General features: G+C 31.5%; 2 protein-coding genes across 6 annotated transcripts in view; one reads left to right on the top strand and one right to left on the bottom strand.

Moving 5' to 3' along the window:
* LOC108752197 (reticulon-1-A) overlaps positions 1-15,939 on the bottom strand; it is a 29,886-nt gene extending 13,947 nt beyond the window's left edge. The window contains exons 1-3 of one of the 5 annotated variants that reach the window (XM_018492889.1): positions 15,869-15,939; positions 12,827-14,408; positions 1,661-1,696 (exon numbers count right to left, since the gene is read on the bottom strand). In XM_018492889.1, the coding sequence (XP_018348391.1) occupies positions 1,661-1,696; positions 12,827-13,955 (1,165 nt within the window). In that variant the 5' untranslated portion in view covers positions 13,956-14,408; positions 15,869-15,939. Of the gene's footprint in view, positions 1-1,660; positions 1,697-6,523; positions 6,855-12,826; positions 14,840-15,436; positions 15,711-15,868 lie in introns of those variants that run through there. The other 4 variants (XM_018492881.1, XM_018492895.1, XM_018492874.1 and 1 more) reach the window with 4 other exon arrangements.
* A 616-nt stretch (positions 15,940-16,555) lies between these two features.
* The window catches only part of LOC108751894 (serine palmitoyltransferase 2), a 14,067-nt gene continuing 9,316 nt past the window's right edge, over positions 16,556-21,306 (top strand). The window contains exon 1 of the mRNA XM_018492375.1: positions 16,556-17,041. Within this exon, the coding sequence (XP_018347877.1) occupies positions 16,874-17,041 (168 nt within the window). The 5' untranslated portion in view covers positions 16,556-16,873. The remainder of the gene's footprint in view (positions 17,042-21,306) is intronic.

Consider the following 21,306-nt stretch of genomic DNA (forward strand, 5'->3'; position numbering starts at 1 on the left):
CTTTTCAACATATGTAGTTACTTTTTAGAAATACACATTTTGTAGGTGAATCCATGAACTTTATTCAACTCAACTAAACAAACTTTTAATTTCGCATAATGACGAAAAATAGTTGCTCCAAATATATTTCGTAGTCCAAAGTAATTCTGCAACAATTTCTTTTTCTCTTGATGTATACAGATTCCATTTTGTACTAGACTGTGTCGAGCCGGCTGAGGCACAGGAAAAATTTGAAACACTGCCAGATGAGATTGATTTGAATACTTGGCTCTTGAAATTTATCAGTGTTTGGTGATACATTTTGCTCCATTCTTTATCTCTCATCCCTATACATTTATATATCACCAAATAACCATTAAACTTTTTTTCCTTACAGTAATCATTTTATGTGAGTTGTGATACATGGCACTATTTACAAATATTACGACATTGACGAATCGATTCAATTGACAACAGTTTTATTAATATTAACAGTAAAAAATCATAATACCAATAAATAACATAAAAGCATATATAATAAGACTAGTTGTGTGTAAATTACTTCTACTCCTTCTATTCTTCTGCGACGTATCTTCGCGCGGCATAAATATCGGAGTAATTCTATTGTATGAATTCTATTTTCATTTATTTGTGATCATATATAAAATATTTAAAAAATATTATAATGATACTTTTTCGAACTTTTTAATTTGAAATTGATGTGGTAATTAAATGAACGATAAGTAAATGTATGACTGTTTTAAATGTAAATATGTGCCTCTTTCCGTATTGAACGAAATTGAATAAAAGAGAAACGTATTAACGCGTTTTCACGCATCAACTGAAAAACGAATAGTCCACTCAAATTGTGCATATGTTGTCGTTCATCAGCGGAAAATCAAGTATTGGAATCTCTTCAAAAATACTCACACGCATACTCGTGTATATTAGTCATCCTTCGCCATATACTGCAAGTGCTTGAGAGTGCAAGAAATAGGCAAGAAAGGACTAAAAACGGACTAAAAACGGGCTAAAAACGGTCCATATGAAGTATAAAAACGGTTAAAAATTCTTATAAGAAATAAGTTGAGCGACTTAGCACTTTTATCGTTGTGAATATGTGATGTTACACTAAGCAAGCATGTCGCCTGTCACGAAACATATAAGCTGTGTACTAATTTTATTTCTATATAAATACATTCTAATAAATAGTTCGTATTTATTAAATATGAGAATTGTTTCTTTGTTAATACTATAAATGTCATTTTCTTTAAATAATCTTATAGGCACACATAAGGGACTAAGACTTAAACTTGGTAACAAAGTTAGCGAGCACTTTTTGTAAATAAAATTTAATCTAACTCATATCTAACCGCTATCTCAGAATTCAATGCAATTTTGTAACAATAAATTGTTTTACATGAGATTTATGGAATTAATTTAATTTAATAGAATATTGATATTACGCTATATATATATATATATACACACACACATGAAAAAAATTCTTAAGAATCATTTAACATAATTTCGATATTATGAACTGCTCTTGAAGTCAATTTTAGATTATTAGATATTTCAAATGTAAACTGTAATACGTGCTGGAGGTGAACATGTATGACTAATCAATCAATTGTACATTATCTTACAAACGTAAAAAAAAATACTTCTATTTTCTTACCTTTTGGATTCAGTCTTTCAGGGTTAAACCATGCGTCTGTAAATAATACAAATAGAATATTAGTGTCGTATTTCACTTTAACGCAGGCCTGTCTAATTTGAGCTCCGGAGCTAAAACACAAAGCCATTGACGCAAAAAAATCAATCACGAAGATTTCGGAGACTGTAAAAAAATACGGGTAAGATTTCATGAACTGTAAAGTGTTGATAAGCGTTGTTCAGACACATTTCATGCTGTCGCTCAGACAGTTCATGAAACCTTACTATTATTAAATTTTTTTTTGCGTTTTAGCTCCGAAGCTTAAATTGGACAGGCCTGCTCTAAAATGCAAATTGCTACAGATTAAGTTTCAATAACTAAGGTATTAGTTGCAAAATCTTAAGTAATAGAATTGGAACTTTTTATAATACTATTTATAATAAAGCCTTCTTAATCAAATAAATTTTAAATCATTTACAATTATTTTATTTTACAATATTAAATACAATATTTTTCAATACCGTAATAATGTGTCAATTTAATTTGGGATATTACTATTTTAGTTTTGTTAGAACTGCGTTTTAAGACTAAAAATTAAATTCGGCGCGCAGTTTACAGAATTGGATGTTAGTACATAAATTCATACAAGATTATTTAAGTACTAAAGAATCAACAATTGATCGTTTAGAATTTTTATTTCTGATTTATTTTATTTTATTCCCTTTAAGTAAGCATTTATTTATTAATCAACGTTTACAGAAGATATTCTTAATAATACAATAGTATCATTATTTTTCTTTTACTTCATTTGATGTCAAAAAAACTAAATTTTAATGAAATTTTATACTCAGTTAATATAATCTAGAAAAAAGAAATAAGTATCTGAAGTTTGGAAGAGATTTTGATGAAGCGCAAAAATATGTAAGACAAAAATCATTTACATGCATTTAAAGCTATATAAATCAATTCTGTTAACGCTCTCAGAATAGAATCGTAGAAAGAAAATGATACTAATTATAAAAATGTATTCAACACAATGTCAATGAATGTAACGAAAATTGTACTTCTTTCTTCACATTCTAGCATTCCTAATATTCAAGAGTGTGCAAATTATTACTTGTAAAAATTGATTATTAATTTCTCTGTAAAAGAGGTATCATTCATTGCAAAAAAAAAAAAGAACAAAATTCATTGCGCGAAATAGAGAATTAAAAAATTAAGAAACATAAAAAATCGTAATTTATCTCAGACGCGATATGTTCTTCTTTGAACTTATTTTTCAGATTACGCTTCTATTAATAATTATATAATAAATCGATACAAATAAGAGATTGTTACCCTGTAGTAAAATAGTTGCCTCGCTCAAGATACTGTGGAGTGATTCGAAAAAGAGTAAATTTTGTTATTAATTTGTCAAATATTACGCTTGTCAAATATTTCGTTTAATAATAAAAAATGTGTTTTTTAATAATCTATTGCCATTTATGAAAACTTACTACATTATATCAAAAGTCTATAGATTTGCTAATATTGGACATGAGCTACCACGAGTTACTCATTCAACGAGTCATCACAATTCTTTACTTGAAACCATTCTCGTTATTTTACTCCATAGACAAAAGACGAACGAAGTAAGTATACAACACAGAAAAAGATCAAAGAATCAATACCCTTTCATCGTTTATATATACGTTTTTCCTTCATATTGTAAGATTAATATTATGCAGCTTAAAACCACGTGATTTAAATATGAATTCTTTAAAAAATTTCTTTTGTTATTCATTTATAAATACTAATAAATTTACAGCAAATTTTACAGCATAGAAAATGTTCGAAAAATATATTTAAAAGTATCACTGAATATACATATTATCATAGCCTGTAAAGCAATACAAAAAAAAAAAATTTTTCTCTACCGCAGTTAATCTTGGTTTGTTATAATATATTTGCTGTCATAATTATAAATTTATAAACTACAACTGGTTTGCTATTGCTGTTATAATATAGATATCACAGCTAAAACATTACTTATGATACCTATATTTTAGCTGTCCATATTTTGCCATTTAGTTATCACATGCAGTTACAACAGCTACTTTCTTTTTTCCGTAAATGATATGATGTCAAATAAAAAAAGTTCGTTAATCAAGTAAGTAATTTTGCAGCACTAAACCTTAATCAACAGGAACATTAGAAGAGTGCTCTATTATTACATCGAATATTAATATGGTAAGTGGCAGATAACGAATCGTGCGTTAGATGAAAATGCACAAGGTGTATAGTGCTCGATAATGAAATGTCAACATGATTTCCTTCAATGTCACATATGTCCAAGACTTTATATATCGCGTGGGAAATAATCTCGAAACTACACGCCAGTAAATTATAAGCACGCGCACAAATCCCGGAGAACCAAGCTTCGGCAATCGATCGTATGTGCACTGCGCAATATAACTCCTGTTGCCTTGAAACCGCAACACGTTATAAGTATTTTTACTTTTGACTTTGGAATCAAATGAATCACTTTTTTACGGATGATAAAAAATAGACAAAGCTAAGCTTTACAACATAAACTTGAAACTGTGTAGACCACTAGTAAACGTCATCTTTGTAATATATTATATCTAAATGTATTACATATACATACATCATGAATATGCACAGCATTTACGTATCATTAACCTTGTACGTTATCTAGCATTTCAGTACAGTACTTATCGCTATTTGTAAAAATATCTTTTATTTTCTTGTTAATTTTTCCTTAAATTAAACGCTCACGATTATGTAGAAATAATTTTTTACAAAAAAATCTTGTCTTAATAAAACAATTATATTAATTAGAAAAAGTGTTAAAATACAAAACAAGAGAGTTAAGTTCGATAATATAATAAAGAAGATGATATTCTTTGCAAAAAAAAAAAAGATATAATATTTCTTTAAAGAATATATCAAGTTATTAATAAGTATTTTCTTTATGAAGGTACAGAGATAGGATACAAGAATAGATAGGCTAACTGAATAAAATTATCATCATCTTCCCGTCATGTTAATCCAATAAAAGTAACGATAATTTAGTTATGCAATTTACTTTTAATAATCAGTTGTCACTGTTATAGTCTAAAGCTGATGGGATGACTTTGGCAAAAAGTTCGAAAGTCGATTGTATGCACCATGTCGTCACGATTGGATCTCGTGGCGTTATGTAATTCAAGGTCACGATGATAATTATTTCAAATTGCAAGAAATCATAACGCGTACCGTGCTGGGGTACTGCGAAATCAGAATGTCACCCACTCGTCGGGCAAAGGTGGATTATAAAATTACAATGAATTATAACGATTTCATTAGCATTCAATAAAAACATTACCAAAGTATAAATAATAATATTAATATGAATCATAATGTAAAGTAGTCTCGATGTTTTATAAATAGAAAATTTTTTATACACTATAAAACTTCTGATATTCGAACCATTAATGATCAATGGTATCAATCATAGTGGTGTAAATGCGACATATTTAAAAATCCTACAAATTTATAATTTATTAAAATATAATACATTTATTTCGGAAGAAAAGATTCAATTAAGTCAATGATAATCCAAGCTCCAGATGATGCATTTTCCTATTTTAAATCATTACAACTCAAGTTCTGATTAAAATGTTTAGACAGTAAGTGATCTTTAGGGATAACAAAAGTTGGCTCTACCGAATTCTAATCGATGAGATAGGACGTCTAGGAAAAAGATAAAAGTTAAAGGTAAAGATAAGAAAAACTAAAACTCAGTCTTTTACTGACAAATATTCAACTAATGAAAGAAATAAAGTTAACTGTCCCTCTTTGCTATTCAAAATAAAATGTTCACGATTGCTTTTTTGTTTAAAACAACGATCAGCATCGTCTCTAAAGCCTGTTTTATACTGAATCTACCTGCTCTGGTTCATAAATCGAAATCAAATCGATATCGATTGATTTTTAGGATTGTTTGATTTGATATCTAGTAGATTTTCTATTGATCTTCGAAAGAAATCAAACAATCCTAAAAATCAATCGACTTCAAATGAACTTGCAAACCCGCATGCTCACTTTAGGTTAAACCCATGAGGTTCATTTTTACCATAGATAGAGTATCCCGTAAGAAAATTCTTATAAGCCTATTCTACAAGTCGTAAGTCTTAAGAAACCTGCCAATCACAGTTGAATATGAAAAAAATAATCGACTATGATTGGTTAATTTCTTACGGCTTACAGCTTGTAAGAATTTTCTTACGGGCTGGGTTCAACCTAAAATCAGCAGGTAGACAATATAAACATGAATGCGATAGAGATGTTTGCATAAATGTTATGCAGGTAGTCGACCGATCGATAACCTAGTTTCGATTGGAGATTCTCCGATATCGGGCAGGTAGCATCTGCGCAGGGCGAAACTCGGGTCACCGACATGAAAGCGCCGAAGGATTAAAATTACCTACTATCCAATTTCGTTTCTCGATGAAAAGTTACCGCAAAAGCTGTGAAAAAGCTTGCCACGTTTATCCCAAATCGCTCGGGGATAGACAGAATATAATAAGACAAGGATACATACATATAGTTCCCACGAGTTACTTATTTAACAGGTGGAGCTCCAAATTTATCGAGTACTCCGAAGAGGAGTGACCCAGGTAGAACACGGAGATCATAATTTAGACAAAATGATATGACAGAACGTCATCATGATTTCATTTGATACTTAAAAATTGACTTATAAGTTGACGAATAAAGTCATGATAATGTCCTCATGATATTATTATAACTTCTATGTTCTACTTGGGAAAGAAGAGAAAGATAAAAAGAATCATCTTTTCGGAGGGGTACAAGGTAGAGCTACTATCGAAAGAATCTTACGGGGGTTCAGAATGTTCCAGAAACAGGGATTGCCGTTGGTCATCGATGCGAAGTTGGCGTCGGCGCCGGATCGCTTGCAAACCTCATTGCCTTCGTCAACGTTCTTAGTGACCGCGGGATACGTCGCTGCGTCCAAATCCGCCATTCTTACGCACACTTTACCAACGTCCTTGCGCGACGCGCACTTCCCTCACTGTTTGTATTTGTCGATCGCTACCGTCCACCAGTACGAAATGTTCTCTCCTGCGTGTCAGCGCGCCTGGCGAACGTTCGTAGAAATAATGGCGTATCTTGTCGCGCGCGCGCGCGTACTGAATGACGCACTTCGACGACGACGACGACGACGAAGACGAAAATGACAATAAAGATGACGATGATGACGAAGACGTGGCCTTGTTTATGGTTCTTGGAGATAAGAGTGAATTCGCGCGGGAAGAAGTTTCCGACTTGTCAATTCACACGACTGCCGGTGTTTCAAAAGAGAAGAACTGTGGAGAACACGTAGCTCATGCACAGTGAGATGAGGACTGAGGCCTGTTATCGACCCACCCGGACTCCGGAGGTCTTTCGAGCCCTCTCTCCGCCGAACCCTCCTCTTCACACCCACATCCCCACCCCCGCCCTCCAGACTCATCGCCATATTGCCTATATTACTTGAAACCTAGCTTGTACTTACAATTACAATAGCTGATGAGGAACTGCGTGATACATCGATCGTAATCGAAAAATCAACTATTTATTACATGATCTACAGGAATTTTTTTTTAAAGAAATGAGTTAATTTATTGATACGAAACTTCCTTAGACTTTATTATGTAGAAAATATATATATTTGAAAATATTTTTTCGCGTTGTCCATATATAACATATAAACAAAGATGCGCTAAAGAGATTAATATACTAAACTAAAGAGACTAATATATTGTAAATTACACTATTACTGAAACTAAAATACATGGGAAAAAATCGAAAATTATTCAAAACGACAATGTTTCGAAAAAAATATTGATTTTTCACTCACAAAATTTAATTCGTTTTTTTATATAATAAAATAGAATAATTGTAAATAAAATTTCGTAGTCCAGTAATAATGTAACTCTTACAACTTAATAATTTCTTCGGCTTTTTTGTTTCAGGATTACTATAAAATGAATGGAATCATGTCAACGCGAACTTTTAATATGTCTTTCATATTTTTTTTATATGATATATATATATATATGGACACGAAAAAATATCTTTTAAATATCTATCTTGTATGTAAATGGAGTCTAAGAAAATTTTATACAATAATTTATTTTTTCTTAATATTCAATGTAATTTTTTAGCCTTCCAAGTGAGAATACCCCTTTAATTAAATCACTTCAAGATCCTAAAATCGTCTGTTTTACCGACTGAATGCGATTATTGTTCAAGACATTATTTTTCTAATTGCCTTCATCAGATTTCAAAATCCTTTTCCACATATAAAATAAAGTATAAACAATATCGTCCAAATCGGACATTATACTGAAAAAAAATTTAAGAAATTTAAATCTGTTTTAGCCGCTCTTATTAATTCAAAATAGCTACCTAATGGCTCTCTAATAAGAGTCTGCACATGAACCGCAGTTTTAACAAAATTGGCGAGACAGAAGGACATTTATTATAGCTGTTTCGCAACTGAGATACGTTGCGTTATATTGTGTTACATTATAATGTGAAGTATTACGATTTTATTAAAATTTCATGAAAATTTCATTATAGTTCATTAATATTTAAGATTTCACTACACAATTCATTAAGATTTTACTAATAATTCAATACAATATATTGTTATATTTAGTATGAATATAATTTAGATAAAAGACTCGAAGAGTCAAACGCAGTTGGTTGAGCGCAGGAAGCTTTCCTGTGATTTTATTCTTTCACATATATATTAAGATACCTCACAATGCGGACATTTCGGCTCCAATTCGGGTCATCTTCAACGCAGAATTATACAACCTCTAATTGACTCCTAACAGACATTCTTCACACTCCAATTAATCATGGCAATTACCGCTCTCTCATGAAACACTTCCCAATGTTCATCAGCGTAAACCGACTAGGAAATTAAATTGAACGGTTAAACAATACCTAAGACATTGATTTAAGACACAGATTGTATTTACCAATGACCCTTTACCACCCTAGAGTGTGAAAAAGATAAAAAACAATAAATCAAATGTGACAATAAAGTAATCACAATATAATAAAACACACATTGAAAGTGCAATACAGATTAATAATTAAAATCAACATATTCAACGTCAACTTTATTATATGTTCACGGCTTATTGTCGTCATTGATGAATGAAAAAAACTCAATTTTATGACGGTCGTGATCTTGACACTCGATTAAAGCAACATAGCACGTCGTAATGCGACGAATTATGATCGTTTCTTTGCAATGAGACTATATATATCTGTTATTTGCTCGCATTCAACCTCTTAGCTATAAGCTACAAATAAATTGTTTCTTTAAATTATTAATAGAAAAATAAATTGCTTATTAACTTTGATTCCACAATGAAAATGTGGAATCAACGGTATGTATGCGTGTGTAACGCGATTTAAAAAAATTCATAATATAAAATTAAATAATATAATTTAAAAATTTATATTTAAAAAATTTACGAGAATTTTTTAAAAATTATAAAACTAGAAACGTAACTTTGGCGAAAGAGTGCCTCGGCAAGAGATTACAAAATATAAATGACGTAATTTAAAGAAGTCATGCGTCGAATGATAACTATGACTATATTGAAGATAAAAAGGGATATATGGTGGGGTTAAGAAAAAATGTTTCCCATATCATAGTGGGGTTAAAAATATGTTTCTGAAGTATAATAACAGTAAAGTCGTCGAGCTATGTCTAGTCTTTACTTGACTACGGTTTGTGTTGGATACGTTTTTACTATCATGATTTCGTGGATACATGTTTTCTTTAATTTTTAGTGAAATTATTTTGTATTAATCGCGTTCAAGAGCCAAACGAAAACAGGCCAGAAGAAAAAAGGAATTAAAAAGGTTTGAAAACGCAATCGTTTATCCACAAATATTTATACAAAGAACTCTCTCTAATTTTCTATAAAGAAATAACTTCACAAATAAGTATTTAACTTAAATGAATTTGATTATTTATTCATATTAAATATTCTGTTAATTTTTTGTATGTGTTTATAAATAAGTAGTTACATACTGCATACTAAATTACTAGGAGTAATCTTTTTCTTTTCTAATAGTTTGTAAACTACATTATTCAAAATTATACACTATATTTGTTTATTTAAAAATTATACACTGGAAAAATATCTTAATTTCAAAAAAAATTTTAATGGATTTAAAAAAATAATTTTTTTTAACATGACATTATTTATTTGAATCTTGCAGTATATTATGTAAATTATAATATAAGTATGACACAATGAGGCTCCAACAGATAAACTCGCTTAATTTCTTTGCGAGATTATGTAAATTAATACAGATTTTTTTAAAAAATGTTTTTAAACGAAAAAAAAAAGATTAAGTTTATTAAATTACTAAATAAATTTAATATCTTTTTTAATATTTTAATATTTTTTTATAGATAAATTTAATATTTTTAAAAATATTTTTTTAACATTTTTCTTTTGTTGATGACAACGTTACACATAAATTTTATTAATTATAGTCGCTTTAATTTTATAATTTTCAAAAACGTCAACGAAATTCGAACATAAGATTTTGGGGTGGTAAATCTAATATTCTAACTACTTGAGCTATATAAGTCGGATATACATACATATAGCTCGCAAGCATTATTTGTCCTTGTTTAACATTTGATAAACAACAAGGACAAAATCATTCTATGAGCTTTGCGAGTGTCAAGTAATCGCACATTTCTTTGTTAATTCGATATTCGATAGTTATTCAACTAGGCCCTCGCAGAACGCGGAAACGCTTACCGTTCCAAATAATAAGCAAGTATTCAAAATAAAAATTCTCAATTTAAATGTTGAATCGCGTGAAAATTAATTACATAAATTATATAGAAATTAAATATATATTTAACTTTAATAAATATTTATTTTGTTTAGAAAAATGATTTTTAAATTATTTAACGAATTATTATTTGAGTAAAACAATAATAATTACAAACAGATTCTCAAATTTTAAAATAATGTACAAATAAATAAAAGCAGAGCTAACGAGAATCAGTACGGCTAAACGGTGCAGAATATTATGAAAAAATTAATACTCAGTAGTTTATAGAATTATGAAGTCTTCTTTATTTGAATTCATCTTTGACAATTTATAAGTGACTTGATCTTTATAGATATGTGAGCTTTCAATTCGAATTGTATCTACATTGCTGAGGAGGACTCCAAAAATTTGAAACGTTAAAATAAAAAGGAGACATTATAATAACTACTGAGTATTAATTTTTTCGTAATAATTTGCAGTTTAGCCACGCTGACTCTCATTAGCACTTCTTTTATTTACTTGTATGTTATTTGAGTAAAGAAAAATATCTTTAAGATAAAAAACAAACATTATTACTTGTCAAGATTAACAAATAATCGCATATAAAATGCGATTGGATATTTATCTTTATACATACGTATATACAGCTATACATACATGCAAATTTGTCTGGATATAGATTAAATTTGCGTTAATTATATTGAATTTATCGATTATGGCATAAGTTAACACTTTACGGCCAATGTATAAACACTTCTTAAAGCTAGTGAATATAGAACTAATGAATATCTTATGTAAATCAATATAGCATATTATATTAGATATTAATGATGCTCATTAGTCCAGTGACCTCAATTTTGTGCGTGATAACTTAAAGTTAGAGCATAGACCTTTGAAATACTTTGCATAATGCATAAAGCATAAGAAAATGAATCAATTAGTCTTTTATTTCGTGAAAAAGAAGAAAATGAAGGACTTCGATTGGTCCATTATCTTACGTATTATGCATTATGCAAAAATGTGCTCGTACCCTTACAGGTATATCCAAATAAACTTGCAGTCGCATAAACGTATGTATAAAAAAATAATCTAATCACATTTACGTGCATCTTTATAATAAAATAAAGCTAATAATTTTCTTAGGTATACGTTTATGCGGTTATGTATGTTTGCCTAGGTAAACTATAACAGTTACAAAAAAAAAAAACGAATTTAGTAATAATATTATAATTTTATAACATAAATTTCAATTGATTGTTATAGACATAAAATAATCAATAGTTCTGGCCTTAAAAAGGATTAACCAGTTATTATCGTTTAAAAGGTATGAATGCAAATAACCCAATTTCGAAATTTCAATTTCCTACGAAAGTCGTTCACACAATTGTTATTTTTACCGATTTGCAATTTTTATAAATCGTTTCCTAACTGATTGAAACTTGCAGTTACCGACATCAATTTTCCGCGCGTCGACACCCTTCGTGGAATGGATTGTTTCTTAGTTGTTAATTAGAGCGTAGCATTATGTAGAAAAAAAACGCAGGTAATAGCTATTTTAATCGTGTACACAACATACGAAAGATATCTATAAGCGAATATGACGTAAATGGCAGACGTTGTAACCAAGCGGAAGTACTTCCAAGCATGGTCGGGTTCGTGCATCAACACTAAATTAATTAACATATTCTCGTCAAGATATTTGGTTTATGAATATCAAGTACGAGATTCATATTAGCCATACGGAATTCTTCCACATATTTAAGCCATCATTTCTTCCAATTTTGTAAAATTTTCAAGTTTTTCAAATTATCCATAGTAAAATTTGTCTTTTCCTCCTTACAGTAAAGACTGTTAACTTAATGTAATTATATTATCATATATAATATATTATGTCAATTTGCAACTGTTGTTTTCTGTTAAATTTTTTGATAACATTTTTTAGACTTTCATTTGTTTAATATTTAATTTGTTGAATATTTCTTATCAGAATCAAATAACTGAAAAAGACTTGACATATACAATCTAATTAAAATTAGATTATAGTTATAAACAGGAATTAGCACATCAATTATATGAACATCTTATATGTATAAATAACATGTTAATATCATGTCTACGAAATCATTGGCTGAGAAAATGTTCGTTAATCTATTATGGTGAAATTCAAGTACTTCAAGTTTAATTTTTCAAAGAATAGATAGAATATAATAGATAGAATTGATAATTAAGTGATTCTCAGCTAGTAATCACCTTAGTCTTGCATAGGTAAGTTTGTTGCTAAAATAAAATGGAAGGGGAAAATTCTGTTGCACTCACCTAATCCCATATCTCGGAAAATTTCCTTTGGCGCGATTTCAATTTCTTGCTTCTTGCTGATTGGGCGAGTGGAGACATGATCGGTTTCTTTGGGCTTTGGTATTTCGCGCCGTTTGATACTCTCCTGCTTCGAATCGGTTGTCTGCTGCGGCAGCGGCGGTGACGGCTTCGTAGTCTCCGCGATTAAGAAGTCACTCGATGTTTCGTACACGTCCTGATGTGCCTTCTCCAAGAGTTGCGCCTCCCTAGGTAATGGAGGCAGCGGTTTCGTTGGCGGTTCGAATATCTTCGCTTGTTCCCGCTTCAGATCTATTTTCTCCATCACATTCCATGAGTCATCATCCGTAATATTCATAACTTTGTTCTCCTTCAATAACTCGCTGTCATCTCCAAGGAAGTCTATCAGTGGTGATTTTTCTGGTGCCGGCAGCATCGACGACTTGATGTTTTGCATAAAATCGTCGGTATTGATGCTGCTCAATGGAGGGACATCGCGCTCATATTGTTTTCCATAATCGGTAAACAGTATATCCTCGCGTTCCTCGATCGGTTGAACCTTGCTGTCGACAGGTTTCATCGATGATGACAGTAAAAGGTCGCTATCAGATTGAACGGTCGTAGTCGTAGTCGAGGTCGATAACAACGGCGGTTGGAGAAGTATCTCTTCCTGCTCGTTGTCATCATTGTTGTCATCGTCGTCATCGTCATCATCATGAAGTTGATGATGATAAATCCGCTCGGTCTCGACGAATGCCATGCTGGCTAGCTTGGGATCGACCGGGTCCAGCGGCTGCTGGAACGGATCCGACGACTGCGCCATGGCCGCGCACTTATCGAAGTCCGCGGAAGGCGGCGGTGTCGCCGGTACGGGTTTCGCTTCGGCGTGAAGAAGCGCGCTGGGTAATGCTGAGTCCAGTGGATGAAAAGAATCACCGATGTGTAGCAGATCATCGACACGTGGCGTGTCAATTGATTGTGGTGGCGATTGTTGATGATGATGATGCTGCTGCTGCTGCTCCGAACGATCGTCTGGAGAGCCGTCGTGGCCGAGATGCTCGAAATCGTCGACGGAATCGTGATCCCTTTTAAGAAGGACGTCGTTGAGATCGTCCTGAATCCGCGGGTCCATCTTCGGGTTTAACGAGATAAGAGCGATTTGTGTGCTTGACGATGACTCACTGGATCTACACGAATTGGCCAGTAGCCGTTAGAGCTTCGATCCCCACACGATGTTGGTTGCGCGGAATATTGCGCGACGCTCCCTACTCTCATAAAAGTCAGATACGAGGAGCGGCGCTACTCCCACCTGCCGCTGCTCTTGTTGGTGCCGTCGCAATTCCTCAGTGGGGCACATCCGATGTCCTTGCCGTCCTGACTCACCACTGCCTTTAGTCACTGTTAGTCACCACTGCCTCTACTCTCTCGCTACACCCTCTTTTTGTTACTTCACGAAATATACGCGAACGCTCACTAATACCAACTACCTATACCTACTTACTTATCATATGCGCCGTCATTGACCAGCTGACGGAATTAAGGACGGTGAGAAGCGTGACGAGGCAAAACCTTAGTAGGGTAGAAACTGGAAAAAATTCGACCGCGAACTGTATTAAATACGAAACAGTAACGTCGAAATGTTAGTATTCAGGCTAAACGTAGGTTGTGCTTGAAACAGGTTGTGTTTGATACAATCGATGTAGACGGGTAGATTTGGTCATGAGATGCACTTCCCTCGCGAAGGGGTTGCCCTCTCCCGTTGCTCTGACAGTGAACCAATCGCACGGATGCTATCCATCCCTACCATATCCAGCCGAACCAGCCGAACTGAGCAGCAACCGTTGCGTTTGATTTTTACCGTTCGTTTTGGTTCGTTTCGCCGGCTAAACAGGGCCCCCATTCTTGACAAGAAACATATACGAACTAGGGAAATACTATAATACACGTTACGTATACTGTAGTATTTACCTAGTTATTCGTATACGTTTCTTTTCAAGAAGTTGAGGCCCAGATAAGGTGTTGTTACGATCAGTAACTTAACTCAACGTACTATTAAACTATTAAAGGTCCTAGAAAAATTTTCATGGCTAATTAATAAAGTCCAGAGATAATTAAAGAATGATGATAACAATTGATATAAATTTGCAATTATCAACATAAATATTTGGAATATTTGGATAATACATTATGAAATATATAATTTTTTAATATACATTTTTAAATGCAACATAAATAAATATGCATATTTGTAATGCTATAATATTTCACAATTTTCAAATTTTGCATTGTATAAAATTAAGTTAGCTTAGAAATCTATAAAAGTAAACTTCATCAGAAATTAATTATAAGTAATTAATAGAGAATATTATTATCTACGTACCAGTTTCAAACCATCCCATTTAAAAATGAGAGAAGTGGTTATTTTGAGAAATGTTTCAGACAAAAGATGTTGGGGATCAAGTAACGTATTACATGGGCATATGCAATTGACCTTAGGAGACGTCGTGAAGGTCGTGTCAAAGTCGACTTAAATGTTTTAAGTGGGAATCTATATGTTTTATTGCATATTCTTGTAGCTGACATCAAAATATTCTCGAAATGTTGATTACAAACCCTTTCTAGTTTAGATCTCCCTGAGTTATGAGACTTCAAAGTTTCAGTACTATCGGTGTCCGTATTATCCAAGATGTACTGCATGCAGGAGGTTGCACGATTAGATTTACACCTCTTCGGAGCGTTTGAATAAAGTATACTCTACACATCCATATTCAGCCCAAGGGCTACTAGTCAGTTGTGTCGACGATTACAGCAATTGGTGCAATTAAGTGCAAATCGGTTTTCATATATTTTCAATGTTAATAAATAAGTAAATTCTTTTAAGGTTATGAGATTGTCGTGATAAAGAATATGTAATTAAAAAGGGTTAAATTATTTATTAATACTGAAAATATGTGAATTATTTTGAATTAATGTGTCAAGATGTGTTAAATAATTAGAAAGCACCCACACACAACTCACACACGGATAGTATAACCAAAGAGAAACCTGAGATACAGTTTATATAGCAACGCAACTCTCTGTCGGCACCTTTGTTGTTAGTGTTGACTAAAATGGAATGCGCATACATGAAATAAGTAAGTTACCTAACATTGCCATGGTTACCACGGTTACCACCTAAACTTCTTTCCTTTTTCATCCTTTTTTTACTTTATCAAAATTTCTCGCAAAACTCACTAGATTCATTCGCATCGCAATCCTAGTGCTATTGATATTTTATCGATATTTTACGACGAAGTAAGTGCTATTGTAGCTATCGATATTTTATCGATATTTTACATTGAAGTGAGTAAGTGCTATTGTAGCTATCGATATTTTATCACTTATGACTCTACGGTAGCGGTCCATTATTGTTGAAAAATGCTTAATCACGACTTTATTTAATTAACAATGTCTTTATTATTCGTAATTCATGATATTAGGCATGCTTTTTGCATATACTATATATTATAACATGCTGCCTTCAGTAGGTTACTAAAATCCCTAAAATATTCCTTCCTTCGGGAAGGCAGATTTGAGATCCATTTATGAAACACAAGAAGGCCTTCGAGAATCGAGGAATCCTTCATGGAGGCTTCCTTCATCCTTAAAATAAGGAAGGACTATGTATGACTTCTGTAGTTCTATGTAAACGGGCCTTTAATCTTTCAGATTTCTAGCACGCGCAGGCGCGCATGCGTGACGTTGTCACCGCGGCTGGACTGGCTGGAGTCAGCTGAAAGGGTGGTGGTCAGTGGTCAACAGTGGTGGTCAGTACCGTCAGTGGGGGAGTGAAATGTAGCGTGGTGCGGATGTCGGAGTGGTGTGATAGCGACAAGTATTTGCTCCGACTTGCTCCGACGTTCGACGTCGTATCTAGTCCTATAGTCCTATCGTGCTATTGGTTCAGTGGCTCTCGGCTCGAGTGACTCGAGTCTGTAGCGCGAAATCATCGTTATCCGGTTGCTGGAATTTCTTAAGTCGCTTAGCTATCTAGTGTGGATAATCGAGCCGATGAGGATGGCGACAACGACCACCATGAGGTTGCGTGTCGGTACATGCGGTGAGACAACGTCGTCGAATCTCGAAGGGAAGACACTGCGGAATGGCTTAACCTCGCCCGGCGTTATGGATACCGGCAAAATCAACGGTTACACTCTGCCAAGTAACGGTCACGTATACGTAAGTAAGCGATATAATGATGCTCGGGCGTTATATGATCCCATCGGTTTCTTTGATCTCACGTTCGCCGTATCACACGGTGTCCAATCGCGTTTAGTCGTGTCACGTCACCCTTTTCTTCACTCACAATCAGTGACATGGACCGTTATCAATGTTGCGAATTACTCCACTTCCTTTTCTTCGCGAGATACACTTCATTAATTGACTTTGAAGTATACAGTTTGCTTCAAAAAATAAAATAAAAATTTTCATTACTTTATTCGATGATTTAATTCAATCAATGTGGAATAAAAATTTAATTGCTTGGATGCGTATTAAAGTCATTGTACACTGATTTAATTCATTTAATGAAATAAAAAAGAGATCATTTCATTTCTTAGATATGTATTAAAGTTATTGTATATTGATTTAATCTAAGGGTAAAAGTAAAGTGTAAATATTTCAAATTATAAAATACATTTATTATCTAACAGCACAATACAGGGTATTGATGATTTAATTTGTTTCTGTATTTTAAATACATCTTTATGTCGACCTGTGTACGACAGATTTTAATTTGTGCATCAGAGGTCAGAGGTGCTATTCTGACTGTGTTCCGAAATTTAATGTCAGTACTGAAAATCTATAGTGCCCGTAACGTAAGCTATAAATTTTTAATACTAGCAGTAAATTTTGGACTATATAGTCTTTGTACACATCTACCGATAATTGTCGGTGTCGTTATGTGTCGTTGTGCAATTATTTTGTATGATAAAAAAGCTGCGCAACAATATATAATGATACAACAATTTTCGATAATGTGTTGTTTAAAATACACAGGAAACGAAGTCATTTTGACTAACTCCGATTAACTTTGATCGACAATTAATCTATTGGAATTGACCAATCGTATTTGTCATTTGATTTGAAAGATGCGATTTGTCAACTCTAATCGATTGAAGTTAATCGGAGTTGGTTGAAGTAACCCTAAGAGTAAGAAATTGATCAATCACAGTCGAATGTGAGAATAATAATCGACTGTGATTGGTCAATTTTTTACTCTTACTTATTCCGTGTATTGTAGACAAACATAATGCTTGTTCTACCAGAAACTGGCCAATTACAGTTGAATATGAAAAAATAACTATGATTGGTTAATTTCTTACAACTTATGACTTGCGACTTTATTGTAGAACGGGCTTAGAGCTCGTTCAAACACAAAGATAATCGTAACTGAATGCGTTCAATCGAATTCGATAATAACCCTAATCTAATCTTTTTCTTTACACATTAAACAATTGACAAATTAATAATTTGTATTTTGTAACAAGATAATATAGGCATTCCATGATAAGTTAATTAAATTAATTGTTGATTAAATTAATCACAATTTTATTGAAGTTTTTACGATGATTGTTGTCGAAATTAATTTAAATTAATTAATTAATTCAGCTGACAAGATTGCTTATAGCACATAATTCATCAATCCGTAATTTTATTTTATCTTTTACATGTCAGACAAAAGAATATTTCTTATGTTAATTAATAAAATACTACAGACATTATGACGAGTTGATTATAGATTAAATTACTTGGGACTTTGATGAATTCGACACTTTTTTATTATTTATGCTGCAAAGATTATATGAAATTAATAATATTAAATTTAGGAATAAGACTAAAGATAAACTTAACTTAAATATTTTGATTGATAAAATATCTAATATTAATATTGTCACATTTGATATTTTGCACATTATCTTATTTTATGTATATTATTTTACCGATCGTTTATGAAATATTTATATCATACTTTTAAATTTACATAAATTATTTAATTCTATACATCTGTTTATTCACATAATGTTGTTCATTGTCTATTATTAAAATACATAATGTAGAAGAGACTGATTATCAGTCATGGTTTTTGAATAATGATTTTTAGAAAAAAGTGGATTTGAAACTATGTGTGTAATATACTTACAATATTTCTCTCCCTTAGGTATTGGAAAAAATATTACTCTTGAATTATCGTACAAATAAGTTATTTAATTTTAAATGAAGCTGCGAAAATGTGACAATTAACTCTGTACATATTCGGGATTGATTGTCATACATTGGCTAGTAATATATTTTTTATGGATAAAAAAAAATACAAATAAATAGTTTTTATTTTAATCTTAGTTCTAATCTTATTTCGATATAGTTAGTTATAGATATCTTAGTTCTATATAATAATTGCAGTAATTGCATAAATATTGATACAAGTTTTAATCATAAAATACATAATTTGTTTTTGTAACAAAGTTTTTATACTTTGTAGTCTTTTTTAAAACACATATGTAACTCTACCTACATAAAAAATATATTCGCAAACATATTCTAAAAACATATCGATTTAAAGTGATTATAAAATTGACTGTCATCTAATCTTGGGCAGTCTATATGGTTGTTTTCAGTAAAAAAAAAAGATTTTATTCACAAACTTTATTACAATAATGGTTAACTAACTATAGTAAAAATTATTTAAGATGTATGTGAAGCTGGTCTCTCATTTGGTGGAAACTCATTAAATATTGAGAGTTCTGAATATTTATCTTCAGATATTCTATCACTTTTTATGAAAAAAAATTATTTAAAAATTAAATTAGCAATGTTAATCGTTTTAGAATTATGTATCTTTTAAAATCTTATACTATGACCTTCGTTAGACAAAGTGAGCGTTGCGTGAATCTAATGTTTTATTTACACTTAATGACCAGAATTATTTGTTTAGCCTATATAATGTTAGGGAACTATTGAAAATAAACTCAGAATTCTCAGTATTTAATTAAAAAGTTTCCATCAAATGAGACATCAGCTTCATACATAATTATTTAAGACGTACCATTTTTTACAATTACAGGCTAATCACGATTGGTAATACTAAAAATTTACAAAAAAAATAAGAAAAATTTACTTAGCAATTTTATTTTTTAGTAATTAATAATAAATATAACGTAAAGTAAATATTAATTGAAAAAAATAATCAAGTTTTATTTTTTTTAATCCAATAAAACTCTACTGCAGTAGATTTAAAAAATTGGGTTTTTTCCAGACCTGATATGCAACAGTCGAAACGGTTAATTAACATTATCGTTTTATAATAGTGCAAGCATTATCATGTGATCATAGAATTTATTTCTTATTAATAGTATAAAATATGAACGACTAACTCGCTTTTTTAAACACGACAGACTACTTTGAGATGTGACCACGAGGTTGCTTACTTGTCCGTGAAATGTGATAAGTGATCCGCCATGCTCGCAGAAATCGCTATCAGTGCCGTAATCAATTTTTTAGATTAAGATGACATGTTAAGATTGCGTTAGAGGATACGTTATAAGTGCTATCTGTCATTCTATCTTTATTTCGTGAATAAAAGATAAAATAATGTAAATAGCTTTAATAGCATTTTCCCCGAACGAATCCTAAATATCTTAATTTTTTCCTTTCCAATAATTGATGATAAAAAAGCATACGTACAGAATTTTGTGCTGATATAATTGATTTGGAACGTGAAAAGAATGTTAAAAAAGTATTTTTTGAACAGATTTCACAATTGAACAGATCTTACAAATATTCTAACACTTGATAGTGATGTAATTAAATCAATAAGCAAGAAAGATAAAACGTAATAAGTAAAGAAATTAATGTTGCGTGCAGAAAATAAAGGAAGAAGATTAGATATATTAATTGCACTATTTGAAGCATGCTCTGACTTGTTCATAGTCGAAAAGTTGAACAAATGTGTCAATTTAATGTAATTATTATGAAACGAGAAACTATGCCATCAAGAATCTAGATTATAGAATTTTTTATGGAATATATAGCGTAGACTGCTACTATTGTATTTGAATATAACATAAATGAATTAGCCGCACTGAAAGAAAAGATTGGTTGCTGCAGCCAATTAAAAATGCTATATTTTACTATCTAAACTGTTGCAGCAACCAATCTTTTCTTTCAGTACATCATTTGAAAAAAGCAAGAGATGAATGTATATATACATAACTAAAAAAATTTAAGATTTTTCCTTTGTTGCGCATTTTTAAAAAATATTTTGTCGAATCTTTAGGTATACATATAAAGATTTTTGTGGGATCGATGATTGCAAATGTAAAGTCGTAATTTACATATTTATGTTACTCTTGAATATATCAATTTATAAGGTCCCTGACACCTTTAAAAATAAAATAAATTACATATTCTTGCTATAATTATATTTAAAAATTCTGTTTTTGATA

This window comes from Trachymyrmex septentrionalis, unplaced genomic scaffold (genome assembly GCF_001594115.1).
Source record: "Trachymyrmex septentrionalis isolate Tsep2-gDNA-1 unplaced genomic scaffold, Tsep1.0 scaffold112, whole genome shotgun sequence".
In the NCBI taxonomy this organism is placed as follows: Eukaryota; Metazoa; Arthropoda; class Insecta; order Hymenoptera; family Formicidae; genus Trachymyrmex; species Trachymyrmex septentrionalis.